This window comes from Letharia columbiana, assembly GCF_014066305.1.
Source record: "Letharia columbiana isolate WasteWater2 chromosome Unknown Sc0000022_s0, whole genome shotgun sequence".
Lineage (NCBI taxonomy): Eukaryota > Fungi > Ascomycota > Lecanoromycetes > Lecanorales > Parmeliaceae > Letharia > Letharia columbiana.
The window spans coordinates 51,250-64,387 of NW_023501063.1; the positions used below are offsets into that span (position 1 = coordinate 51,250).

Genomic DNA, 13,138 nt, shown 5'->3' on the forward strand with positions numbered 1-13,138 from the left:
AGTATCTACAGTAGTATCTGCATGTATTTCAGCCGTAGAGGCTAAGGCCAATAAATTTCTAGTCAGGTACACCCGGAGCCCATTTGCTAGATACGTATGGTGCCACGTATTACCCAAGCTTACGACAGTAAGATACCTTGCCCCAGTCCAACGCGAATTGCCCGTCACTGGTCAATAGCCAACAGTCCCTCCGAGCGCCATGCTAAGTCCGATGCATTATCTGCGGTAGGAAAAGGTTTCAAACAGACAGGGAACGACTTCGCTTAGGTCAAGATCCTATGGAAGGATCCTCATCTCGGACCAAAGTAGGAGCGATCCTCCTCTTCTTCGGAATTGCCGCCTCCTCCTTTTCCGACTCACTCGTGTCTCTTTTCCCGAGTACACTGCCACTCACTGAACTTGGACGGCTTGTTACCCCTGACATTGGCGTCTGCGGCGGAGTCGTCCATGGAAGGCCATTGAATGACGGATTCGTAGCCGCGACACTCGGAACACTGCCTAGGGTTGGAGTAGGATTGTTCACCATTTGGGAAGACTGCGTAGCGATTGAAGACGTTGAATTAGACCGTGTCGGACTTGGCGGTGGAAGAGGAGCGGGCGAGGCCGAAGGTGCTAACACAGGTGTGCTTTGTTTATCAAAAGGAGGAGCAGACGCAGTGGTGGGACTTGGCTGTGCTGTAGACATGGTCGAGATAGCCGGAGACGGGTGGTGAGCAGTGGGCACGTGCCCGCTATAGATCTGTCCCAGCTCGCCAGGATTGAATGTCAGGTTGGAGCAGAAGCCGTCTGATGAGCTCATAAGCAGCGTCAGCCCGTCATTAGACCTGTGATAAAGTCAGCTTGCGCAAGGTATGACTCCGCAGTAATGCTAGTTCGAAAAGGACTAGGCCCGAAGAACCAGATTGAAACAAGAGCATGAGCTGTTGCAGGTCTAGAAGAAGGCAACCAGCCGGAACTAATTTCTCTTTAAAATGGAATGAATTGGGCGATTGCTGAAAATAGGGATAACGTTCCCAACAGCTGCCGACCAGAAGATGACATCAAAATTGGAACGTACCAAGTCAGGTCTGTAAAAGTGGCAAAATGTAAATTACTGATCATTATCAGTGGTGTCATCTGTTGAGTGTCATACACAAGCACGGCATCTTGTGTAGCGACAGCGTACACGACACGGTACGGCATAGCAAACGCTGGGGTGGGCCCCTGCATCGAAGCAGGGTCGGTTTCTGTCGGCCTTGGTGAGGATGTAGGCCGCGAGGATTCCATAGGAGAGGGCGCGGTAGATGGCGGTGGATCCATTGCTGAATGCGTTGAAGGCTTCGACGAGAGCACAGAGTCAGGCAAAGGTGCTATAGCTTCTTCTGCAGATGAGGTATCGATAGTTATATTGGCAGTAGTCCTTGTTGAGGAGCGAAGGGTATAGAAGACAGGAGAACATTGGACTGCTATGGATGCCTTCTTGTGCCCCGGGAGATGCGCTATGGGTGGCCTATTGAGACCTGCTCGAGTGTAGATGTAGACTGTATTGATCACATCATCGGCATTCTTGGCTCCATCCGCTGGGTGAGGGGTCTTATACTGGCCAGCTGGTGTGAAAAGCAAGCTTCCATCTGGGGCGAATGTCAATCTTCGGAAGAAGGAGGTGCAAGTCTCGTTCCCGTATATGGCTGCGTTCTTGACTCCCATACTGCCCATTAAGTAGGGATTCGGGGACTTCTCCATTGGCAGTACGGCAGGCAGAGGCATGGATGGCGCTGGAGAGGCTGATCGCCGTATGGAGGGCGACGATCCAAAAGAGGAGCGACGACTGTGGGATAATACCGGTGGGTTCATCGGCAATGCAAGGGATGTTGGAGTCCCCGGCATTGATGGTTGAGGTGATCCTGGGGCCAACGAGGAAGCGTCACCCACTAAGTGGCCACGCATGGCTGATTCTGGCGGCGCTGGGCTGCTTGAGGATATTCTCCTGCCAGGCAGATCCATTTTCGTGACTCTGTTGTACTGGTTGAGTGTGAATTGGCCGTCCTTTGTCTTTAGCTTGTAGATATGACACGATCTATCGGAAGACTGCGTCGCGACATATTCATTAAGTGGATCCCAAGCCACTCCTTGCACGTAATGATTATGCTCTGCAATCTGCCGTACCATTTGTCCTGCGGGGGTGTAAGCCTTTCGTTTGCCTTAGCCTTGGGAAAGACAACAATCAAGTAGGCCATTCATGAACATAACGGAAAAGGGACAAGTCTGTTCTTTGCCTGACACTCGGGTAAAGGAAATTTGTACTAACCAGACTGAGCATTGTATATGCGTGCAATATTGTCCATGCTACCAGTGATGAAGAAAATTCCATCAGGTGACCAAGCCAAGTCGTATATCTCCGAGCCAGAAGAACGACACATGTGTTTGATCCGCCAAGTCTCCTTGTCTTCGAGGGCGTCTTCGCCAAAAGCAGGGGTGTGAGAGTGGGTCTCTGATGGTACCCAGAGTAGAGTGTTTCCATCATCCCCAGCACTTGCAAGCATTTCTCCTATTCATGTTCAGCCGTTCGTTGCCTATCGCTATCAATGGGTGCATCCTACCACGTGGAGCAAAGCGGACGACATTGACCGCTTGGGTGTGCTGCAATACATTTAGCAATGGCATTGAGAGCTTTACAGATACTCACTTTTATGAGCGTAGTAAGATATGTGACATTCCTCTCCTCTCCATCCTTTTCCACTTTCCACAGCCTGACATTGTTGTCTCCGCCAGCCGTTGCAAGTCGACCTTTTCCATGGGGCTCAAAGTGTACCGAGTATATTGGTAAATTGTCATTGTGCCAAGATATGAGTAAGGGTGAGGCCTTCATTGCTGCGCAATAGGCTCTATTGCCGCTTCGATGCTTTGGGGGGTGGAAATGGATGCAGCGAGGTTTAGCTCCCAGTAGATTCAGCTTGACGAGGGTTCCGCTTTTATGAGGGGGTAAGCCACCATTTGAATCAACTGTTGTTCGATAGATAGACAATGCAGGAAATTAGAGGAAGGGAATGATTATGGATCAGGAGCACAGAAGATCACGGAGCTGACAGTGTCAATCCAAAGTCGTATTAGGAGACCGGTTGCCGTTGCACTTTTACCTACTCCGCAGTTATGTTCGCGTGCCGTGATGCGCGACTAAAATACCACTTTAAAGTAATTTAAAGTAATTTACGGTGGCTAGCGTTCTATCAATTATACCATCACCTGCAGATATACCAATGGTCTATGATTGCCAGCCAATCTTCTAGGCACCAGTATTATCTCTATCTTGATTGAGACAGTCCCTCAGTCTCGGTCTTTCGATTTCGCGTTATGATAAAACATGGGTTCTTCTGAAGGCTCTTGTGCTCGAGCACATTGTATTGCTCGAATGCCAAAGTTGAAAATGTACTATGAAACTTTGGAAATATAATATTCTTCACCCTATTTGAACGCCTACGAAAGTGATTTGCCATGGGTGTCACCGGGCTCTGGACTGTCGTTCAGCCCTGCGCTCGCCCTATAAAAATCGAAACGCTCAATAAGAAACGCCTCGCGGTCGATGCCTCCATCTGGATCTACCAGTTCCTCAAAGCAGTCCGTGATAAGGAAGGGAATGCCCTGCGTAACTCTCATGTTGTAGGCTTCTTTCGCCGCATCTGCAAGCTCTTGTTCTTCGGGATCAAGCCCGTGTTCGTCTTCGATGGAGGCGCACCATTACTCAAGAGGCAGACTGTTAGTGGACGCAAGGCAAGAAGAGAGGGGAGAAGAGAGGATGCGGTACGGACGGCAGGGAAGCTGTTGGCAGTGCAGATGCAGAGGAGGGCCGAGGAGGATGACCAAAAGCGGAGAGAGGAAAGAGATCGGCCGCCGGTAGATCAAGAGGAGGAAGTCCCTGAAAATTTGGTCTACGTCGACGAACTTCAGATGACTGAGAAAGAGCGACAGCAGAATCGCACTTTCAAGAAGAAAGACGCCTACCACCTGCCGAATCTCGATATAGATCTGGCAGACATGGGTGCTCCGAATGACCCAAGGATCATGAGCCATGAAGAGCTGGAGGAGTATGCCAGACAGTTCCATACAGGCGAAGATGTGAATATCTATGACTTTAGCAAAATCGACTTTAATAGTCCGTTCTTCTTGAGTCTGCCAGCTAGTGATCGATACAATATCCTGAACGCAGCCAGATTACGATCAAGATTAAGGATGGGGTATAGCAAAGAGCAATTGGACACCATGTTTCCAGACAGGATGGCGTTTTCCAGGTTCCAGATTGACCGAGTCAAGGAGAGGAACGAGCTCACCCAACGTTTAATGAACCTCAACGGAATGAATGGAGAAGATGCAATGTTCGGTATGAACGATGGAGGACGGGTGGCGGGAGAAAAAGGGAAGGAGTATGTGCTTGTAAAGAATGATGGTGTCGAGGGTGGATGGGCATTGGGAGTGGTGAGCAACAAGGGTGAAGGAGAGCGGAGCAAACCCATAGACGTGGAAGGTTTCGGAAAGGAAGATGAGCCTATGGAAGAAGACGAAGCCTGGGAGGATGACGGGTTCGAGGATGTTCCAATTGAAGGTCTAAATCGGTTGCCTAAACGTCCAGATCGGCCACTAGATGCAAGCAAAGACAACGTTCCGTTCGAGTCCGAGGAGATCAAGAAACGCAGACGAGCTCTGTACGAGACGAGAATGGAGGCGGCGCGTGTGAAGAGAGCAGCAGCGGATCCAGATCTGGCTGAAGAGGGGCTCGACTCGCTCTTTGTCCCTCAGCAAAACAACGAATATGGTAAGGATGATGATGAGAATATGGACGATCTTTTCGAGGGATGTGCTGCCTCCGGCTGAAGATGAAGACGACGACCTAAACCGAGCGATTGCAATGTCCCTCGAGGATCCAGACAATGATTCAGCTAGTGATTTAGACATGCCATCTTTCTCGAATTCGGCTTTGGCAGGCCCTAGAATCGACCAACCTCTGGAGTTCAACCAAAAAAATGCCAAAGCCGGTCGTGACTTTGCTCATCTAGCAAACGCAAGAGCTCACGGATCAGCTCCTAAGCCTTTCGGGGACGATAGTGATGATGAAAACGATATCGATCCGCAAGCTACATTGGCGGACTCGAGACGCACCAAGCATGAAACCCAGGATGGTCCGCGGCCATTTGCCTTAAAGGTAATGGACAAGACGTCAAGAGACCCTCGAGAGCTGACTTCTTCACAAGCAGCCTCAACAGCTCCTGCCGCGCCCTCTGCAACGTCAGTGGCATCTTCGCTACCATCTGGTTTTAATGGTCCCCTACCATTCGAGTCGCTAAGTCTAGGCACATCGATATTGGGAAGAAAGAAGAAACAAGCCCCAGCAGAGTCATCAGGAGGCTTTGAGAAGGACCCTGACAATGGAAAACCCGCCCAGCCACTTCCGCCCTGGTTCTCTGGTGACATCCGTGAAGCTACTGCTGCACAAAAAGCTATAGAGGAGAAGCAATACGAAGGTGGCGATTCCGACAGGCTGTCCCTACTTTCTCCTCGTGCGGCAGTCTTGAAGCGGCAGGAGACTGGGGAAGTCATCGATCTAGAGGCGCCAAGAGAAAAAGTTGACGAGATCATTGATGTTGAGTCATCCGACGAAGGGGACGAAGACGATGTCATTGTGGGAGACACCCGGCCTGTTGATCCTGAAGTCAGGATGGGAGATGTAGCAGACCTTTCCAGAGCCGAGCCTGCATCATCAGATTTGCCTCCTAATAACCTCAATGCCGTGAATAACCAGATGCAAGGTATTAGCGCGGGGAATGGGAAAGCAACGGAACACGGTTCAGATAGCGAGGAGCCCATAGATTGGCCTGAGAGCGAGCCCGAGGCAGATACGAGAGTGCCACGAACTGGAACTGATGATCGAGAACCAGCTGGGGGCAAATTACAGGAACAGCCAGGGTCACCTTTGTCTGAGTTTGAGAATATCGATGTCACGGGCTCGCGGAATTCGCCACAGGACTCTGCTGCCGTTCCAAACAGCGAAGTGCAACCACCACCCTCTCTTAAGAGAGGCCAGTCCTCTATTGGCCCACGACTCGAGGATTTACCAGCCGAGGATGAAGATATTTACTCCGACCCCGAAGAGGAGGATCTGATGAGGCAACTAGCCATCGAGGCAGAAGAGCATGCGCGATTTGCGTCCACACTGAACTCCAAAACTCAATTGCAAAACGCTGAGGATTACGAGAAAGAACTACGTCAGCTCCGCAACCAGCAAAAGAAGGACCGCCGTGACGCCGACGAGGTTACGCATATTATGGTCACCGAGTGCCAACAACTTCTCAAGCTCTTTGGTCTACCTTATGTCACCGCGCCTATGGAAGCCGAAGCTCAGTGCGCTGAGCTCGTCAACCTTGGCATTGTTGACGGTATTGTAACAGACGATTCCGATGTCTTCCTCTTCGGTGGCACACGCGTCTATAAGAATATGTTTAATCAAGCCAAGTTCGTCGAATGCTACCTCTCTTCAGACCTCGAGAAAGAGTATTCTCTTGACCGCGAAAAGCTCATCCGCATAGCACATTTACTTGGCAGTGATTACACTGAGGGTCTGCCAAACGTTGGTCCAGTAACAGCCCTGGAGATTCTGTCTGAGTTCGAGACGTTGGAGCAATTCTCAGAATGGTGGGGCACAGTACAAATGGGCCAAAAGCTGTCCGCAGAAGACGCTGCAAATCCATTTCGCCGCAAGTTCAGAAAGAATGCTTCCAAGCTTTTTCTACCCGCCATTTTTCCAGACCTGCGTGTCGACCAAGCTTATCTGCACCCCGAAGTCGATAAGGATCCTTCGCCATTCCAATGGGGCGTACCTGACTTGGACGCTCTAAGGTCATTCCTCATGGCTACGATTGGATGGAGTCAAGAGAGAACGGATGAGGTCCTAGTACCCGTTATTAAGGACATGAACCGTCGGGAGAACGAGGGGACACAAGCGAACATTACGCAATTTTTTGGTGGCAGCGTTGGGGTTGGTGGAAAGTCGAATGGTGGAAGTGGGTCTGCTTTTGCACCGAGACGGAGGTTGGATGGCAAGAGTAAGAGAATGGAGACGGCATTGGGAAGATTACACGAGCAAGCCAGAAACAGGACCATCGGAGAAGGCGAGACGAATGCCGAAGTCGATGCGGAGCCCGCAGCGGTTGGCAATGGGGACGTCACTGGAACAACGGACGCAGCTACTGAGCCAAGGAAGAAACCGCAGCGCAAGTCGAAGAAGCGAGCTGCTCCAGTCTCTGCACCAGATTCTAACAGCGATAGCGAGGACAAACATGATGAATACGAGGCTCCTACAAAATCACGGAAACGCGGTCATGGCAGTGCTAAGGGCAATGCCAAAGGGCGTACGAAGGGGAAAGCTCAGCCGTAATTTCGGTAAAGGCACATGCAATGGCGTTGTGGAAGCATGTGCAGGAAGAGGGTTGGACGATGCATAGCGCCGGCGTACAGGGCTTCCTCGTGTGGAGTGGTATCCTAGCTATCCAAAGCAATATCTGAACTCATCTTCCCAGCTTTGCTAGATATCTTCCACCGCCTCTTACGTCTTATCCGTACTCTTTTATCGCCGCCTTCTCCTTCCCCTTTTTGTCTATCTTTGACCCCTTTCCCACGCTTTGGCTTCCTCTCACCCTTCTTGTGACCCTCAATCCTGCTTTTCTCCACTTCCGGCTCCCTGACCTCCTTTTTCGTCGCTCCATTCTCCACCTCCTCAATCTCATCCTCCATTTCAAACACTGCGCACCTTGCCTCGTAAAGCTTTTCCTCCAATCTTGCTTCCCGCTTCTTTGCAACCTTGTTCGCTTCTTCAGCCTTCTTGATGTGGTTTTCAGTGTTAGCGATGACGGCGAAGAAAGCATCCACCGACTCCGCGGTCGGGACTCCAGATAAATCGCGATCGTATTGTTTGTAGATATCCCTCATTTCCTCGATTTCGGCTTCTTCTGCTGTTTTGGCATCTTTCTGCTTCTCGGCATCGACCGTTTCTTGTTTTTCACCAGGCACTGGCTTCCCAAATTTCGCGATCCGTTTGTCATACTCCTTCTCGATCTTCTTCTGCCTAGACGGATGAGTCCGGATAGCTTTCTGGCAAGCCTTGATCTGACGCTCGATCCCCAGACATGTCTTCTGACGGCGCTCGAGCTCAGAATGTAGCCCTACAAGTATTTCGGCCTTTGTTGGGGGTGCCGAAGGCGGGGTGGGTAATAGAGACTCGCGCTCGAGGTTAGGCTCCCAATGCTGGTAGTCAGCTTCTGTACCAGGCGTGGAAGCTGTGGAAGACATGTCAGGGAAAATAGATGGCGATGATGCTTCCTCGCGTAGGTCCGGACTGCAATTTTGGATCGCTGGTCTTGATGAGATGGTAGAGGCAGCTTGTTGTTGAGCTGCATATTGCTCTTGGAGCTGGTCTAGAATCTGTGCCTGGACTTCCTCAATAGCCGCTAGTCTAAGATTCCGTCTTGGGTTTGGGTTTGGCTCTGGCTCTGGTATTTGTTGCTCTGGGCCTGAAGCGTATCCTATCCTCGCCAAGTATTGCTCTACTAAGTGTTGCTCCATGGTGAAATCGAGGGGATTTCGCGTAGCTGCTCGACGGAATCTCAGTGAGTGGGACTGAGAGGTAGCGATACGGGGATTTCTGTAAGATTGGGTTCTCTGCATAGTGAGCTGGACGCAAAGGGTTGCGAAAGCGAGTCTCAATTGGTACTGGTATCTTCAATAGTGGCGTGCCACAAATAGCTCTCAAAAGTGCTATGTCGTATTTGGTCGTACAAAGTGTCTTATGAAGGAACGTTCTTGGGCAAGTTTGCAAAATCAACAGCAAACAAAGAAGAATCACGAGGCATGCAATCAAGCGTAGGCCAATAAGAATTGGTCAGCATTTTTCGGGAGATTCAACCCTACCGAAAAGGTCGAAAAAGTATTTGCATCTTGATAAACAGATAAGCCCAATCGTAGCTGTCCTTTTCATTGTAGACATACTGTGCTGCAAGAGATTGAGCACTTTGTCGTCATGATTTCACCACTTTTTAGCGAGCCTGATAGAATATGGCATTTCAGGACCGTAACAGAGCGAAAGATTCAATGGTAGCGACTGACGACATTGTGAGTCTATTGTTGACACAAGATATCATGCTAAGCTGCTGAATAGAGAATGTCTCAATTATCGAGGGGAGATTGATTGATTGATTGATTACATCATACTACCCTGAAGTCTTGCCCTAGTGGCCGACTATGCGAGTTACGTAATCTATCTGATCCTTTCGGTCAATTATATGGTCTTAAATAAATGAGGCTATATAAGTTACCGTTATGGTTTTGCGTCTTAAGTACTTGATTCTTGAAAAGAAATACACCTTATATCGCTAAGGCCCTCCCGTCTTAATCGTGTCCTTCTTTTTGACCGCCTACCCTAGTGAATCCTTATTATTAATCTTTATTAAGGGCTTAATATTATCTAATAAGCCTTATACTCCTTATAAAGTTCGCCGCTATAGAGGCGTAGCGTGGTTTTATTAGTATATCCTTATAAGTAATAACCCCTCTTTCCCTTTCTTCTTTCTTCGATCTATTATATTCCTCGCTTCTTATTAAATAGCTTATATTTATAAAGGATATATCGAGCTATCTACTTCGCTCCACACTCGTATTCTTTATTCTCTATATTCGGTATTTATTAGTTATAAAGAAAGGCCTTAAGACCTATTTTCTCGATTCTTATTTGCGTTATTAGCGACGTTTTAGGCGCTTAACTCTCGAATATAGAAGTTATATTTATTTCGACGGTGTTAATTAGATCCTTCTAAAAATACTACTTCGCTTCTTATTAACCTATTTAATAGTCTATTGTTTTATCGCGTAATTTTTAATAGCTATCTTAATTATCGATATTATTCTTATTTATATAATTAATAATTAGGCTGTTTCGTTAGTATTTATCTTTACTCTTTTATTATAAACTACTCGCTCTTATTAGCTAGTAGCCTTCTTCGCCTCTCTATTCGCCTATTTATTATTATCGATATTAATATATATCGAAATTTAGTATAATTCTATTACTACCCCGAGATACTTTAGCGAATTAATAATTTATACTATTTATATTATATAGATCTATCTTAAGTGCTTATCTAGGTCTTCAATAGCTTAAATCGATATTTAATTATTTATATTTACTATAACTCTACTAAATTATAACTTTATTTAGTATATAGCTATTATAGTTAGAGCTTAAAGAATATCGTATAGTTTCGCGAGTATACTATATATTAATTGCTTAGGCTTAAATAGATACTGAAAATAGAATTAATATCTGACGATATAGCTAATACTCCTACCTTTTTATTAATCCGCTATCGTCTATATATATTATTATATATCCTTTTAATCGATCTTTTAGCCAGTTCTTTAGCGGCTTTCTTAGTCTTATAAATTATTATTTTAGAAGGCTTCTAGTTAAAAGCGGCGCTAAAAGGCGTAGTTTCTTAATTTTATTGATATCGCTATATCGTTCTTCGAATCTATTAATATATCGCTTTAATAAACTTAGTTTTCTATTCTTCTTAGATTTTCTTTTAGACTTTTATCGCTCGAAATATAACTTAATAATCTCGCTATATACTAAACTAATAGCGATTTATAAGATAGCTTTTAAGATAATCTTATCTAGCTATTATTTAACTAATAAGAGATATACTTCTATATTAAGTGCTGAAATAGATATAGCCTTAAATACTTTAGTTATCTTCCTCTCTATTTAAGATTAAATCCTTTATAGTAATAAGAGATAAGTTTTATTATAGCCGATAGTATTTTTAGACTAATATTATACTAAGTAGTAGTATATTATTTATAAGATAATTACCGCCTAATAGAGCTATCTTATACTCTTATAATTATTACCCTATATCGATCTAATAATCCTCGCTAATATATTAATACTTTTAATAGCTTTAGACCGAATCTTCTTATTATAGTAGCTCTATAGAAGTTTAGAGTTAATTTTAACTCCTAGATAGCGGATAAAGCGTCTCGCCTTAATATATTATCTCTCGTTGAGTTATAAAGAATAGTTTAAGCTAAATCTCTATTTTCTACTAAGATACAGTAGTTGATATTTACTAGAATTAAACTTCAATTTATATTATAACGCTCACTTTATATAAACTTCGTTATGGATTTTACGAAGTGCGTTATAGTTTTCCTCGATAAAGTCTTTTATTATTAGAAGGCTTATATTATCTATAAAGCCGATAACTATCGTTTTTAAGTTAACGCGATTATTATATTTATTAATAAGATCTAAGTTATAGAAGAGATAAAGTATAGGCGATAGCGATGATTCTTAAAGAATTCTAATTACTATAGAAGTCTTTAATATAGAGTATTCGCTTATTTTTTAATACTATTATTCTATTAAATAAGAACGATTCTATTTAGTTAACTACTCTTATATTAATTTTTCGCTTTCGAAGATTATAAAGTAGTTGAGGATAAGAGACTTTATTATATATATCTAAAACGTCTAATAGTAATATCGTAGCTACTTTATTAGAGTTTTAGGCTTAATATATCCTTTCTAGAAGATAGTAAATACCGTATTTATATAACCGTAATCTACGGCCTTTTATATATATGATCGATAGAAGTCTATATATCTTTATAAGATACGCTATTCTTCTAATAAGAATAAACTCTATTATTTTTTCTATAATATTAAGTAGAGCTATTAGCCGGTATTCTTTAGAAATTAAGTAGTTCTTACTTAGCTTCGAAAGGATAATTATTATTAATATTTTAAAGTGCTCTAGATAGTAGTCGTTTATTATATATATATTGAATATTCTATATAGATAAGAGAGTAATGGCTCTAAAATCTCCTTAAGAATTAGATTAAGAATGTATCTCCCCGATACTCTCTTTGACGGTGTCTGCGTTATGGCCTTTCTTATCTTATTTATAATAATCGTGCTTATTAGATAGGCTTATAGATACGCCGTATCAACGTTAATATTATCTAAATCCGCCTGTATTAGTAGTGAAAAGAACGTTCTTATAAGAAGATCTACCTTCGAGCTTAATTTGTTATATTCTTATTTATCTTTATTAAATAGTAGAGGGAGATATATCTATATTATAAGTTATTTTTTAACTTACTTAGTCTTTTTCTATATTATTTATAGCGACTTATACGCCTCTGCTATAAACTCTCTAAATACCTTTCTAATAGTTCTCTTAATTAGGTTATTTTTGAAGTTCTTAATAACTTTATACTTATCTTATACTTTCTTTAAAAACGTCGTTCTCTAGCTTCTTTTTAGCGATTTATAACGTCTTTATACTTTCTTATATTTTAATATAAATTTTAATCTAGATTATAGTAATAATTTAATAATCGAAGCGAACTTCTCTATAGTCGCTTAGATAGAGTTAATAATGGTTGCTACTTAATAATCGATACTATCGTTAATAAGGGTTTTATTATTTTCCTAGAAATTAATTAGATACTCTTTCGATGCTATAGCTTTAGCGAGTATCTCTCTTAGAACCTCGGCGTCTAGTTTGTTAAAGTTTCGACGTGTTATTAATGCTAACTCTATTACGGCCAGCTTAAGCTTTATAAGAATTAAAAGATAATTAGATTCGCTTTCGAAATTATTTTCGATATTATAGTTAATAATATTTGTTATTAATATTAAAGTAGCGAATAGTAGATCTATTATTATTTGACAGTTTTCTTTATATATTATTATTTCTATTGATAATGTTTATTTTATAGCGAATTCTTTTTACTATAAGTATTAGTTCTTCTACTCTCTCATCGATATAAGTATTTAGTTCTTTTTATATTGTATAGTAAAGATTGAAGTCGTCTAGTATAATCTGTTCGTTATTCTTAGACTTTATAAGCGTCTTATATAATTCGTTAAGTTTATTTGTTTATTAATCGCCGAGGTTATAGATATTATATATACGTATAATTCTATTATTTTCGAATTTAATGTTAAGAGTGCAGAGGTCTAGTAAGTAATATAATAAGTACTATTGCTTTAGTAATATTCTCTTATTAATATAGAAGTATATTCGTATATTGTTATAATAGGGGTAGATT

General features: G+C 43.3%; 4 protein-coding genes across 4 annotated transcripts; 2 read left to right on the top strand and 2 right to left on the bottom strand.

The window, feature by feature from the left end:
- Positions 1-268: 268 nt before the first annotated feature.
- Positions 269-2,848, bottom strand: HO173_006952 (uncharacterized protein; the record flags this gene model as incomplete). The annotated part of the gene is made up of 5 exons (XM_037308858.1): positions 269-824; positions 1,058-2,153; positions 2,288-2,527; positions 2,580-2,619; positions 2,666-2,848. The coding sequence occupies 5 exons, from the start codon at positions 2,846-2,848 to the stop codon at positions 269-271; spliced, it is 2,115 nt and encodes a 704-aa protein (XP_037164122.1).
- A 623-nt stretch (positions 2,849-3,471) lies between these two features.
- Positions 3,472-4,845, top strand: HO173_006953 (uncharacterized protein; the record flags this gene model as incomplete). The annotated part of the gene is made up of 1 exon (XM_037308859.1): positions 3,472-4,845. The coding sequence occupies one exon, from the start codon at positions 3,472-3,474 to the stop codon at positions 4,843-4,845; it is 1,374 nt and encodes a 457-aa protein (XP_037164123.1).
- A 34-nt stretch (positions 4,846-4,879) lies between these two features.
- On the top strand, positions 4,880-7,402 carry HO173_006954 (uncharacterized protein; the record flags this gene model as incomplete). Its single annotated transcript, XM_037308860.1, has 1 exon — positions 4,880-7,402. One exon carries the CDS (start codon positions 4,880-4,882, stop codon positions 7,400-7,402), a length of 2,523 nt encoding a protein of 840 aa, XP_037164124.1.
- Positions 7,403-7,506: 104 nt separating this feature from the next.
- On the bottom strand, positions 7,507-8,688 carry HO173_006955 (uncharacterized protein; the record flags this gene model as incomplete). Its single annotated transcript, XM_037308861.1, has 1 exon — positions 7,507-8,688. One exon carries the CDS (start codon positions 8,686-8,688, stop codon positions 7,507-7,509), a length of 1,182 nt encoding a protein of 393 aa, XP_037164125.1.
- Positions 8,689-13,138: the final 4,450 nt, after the last annotated feature.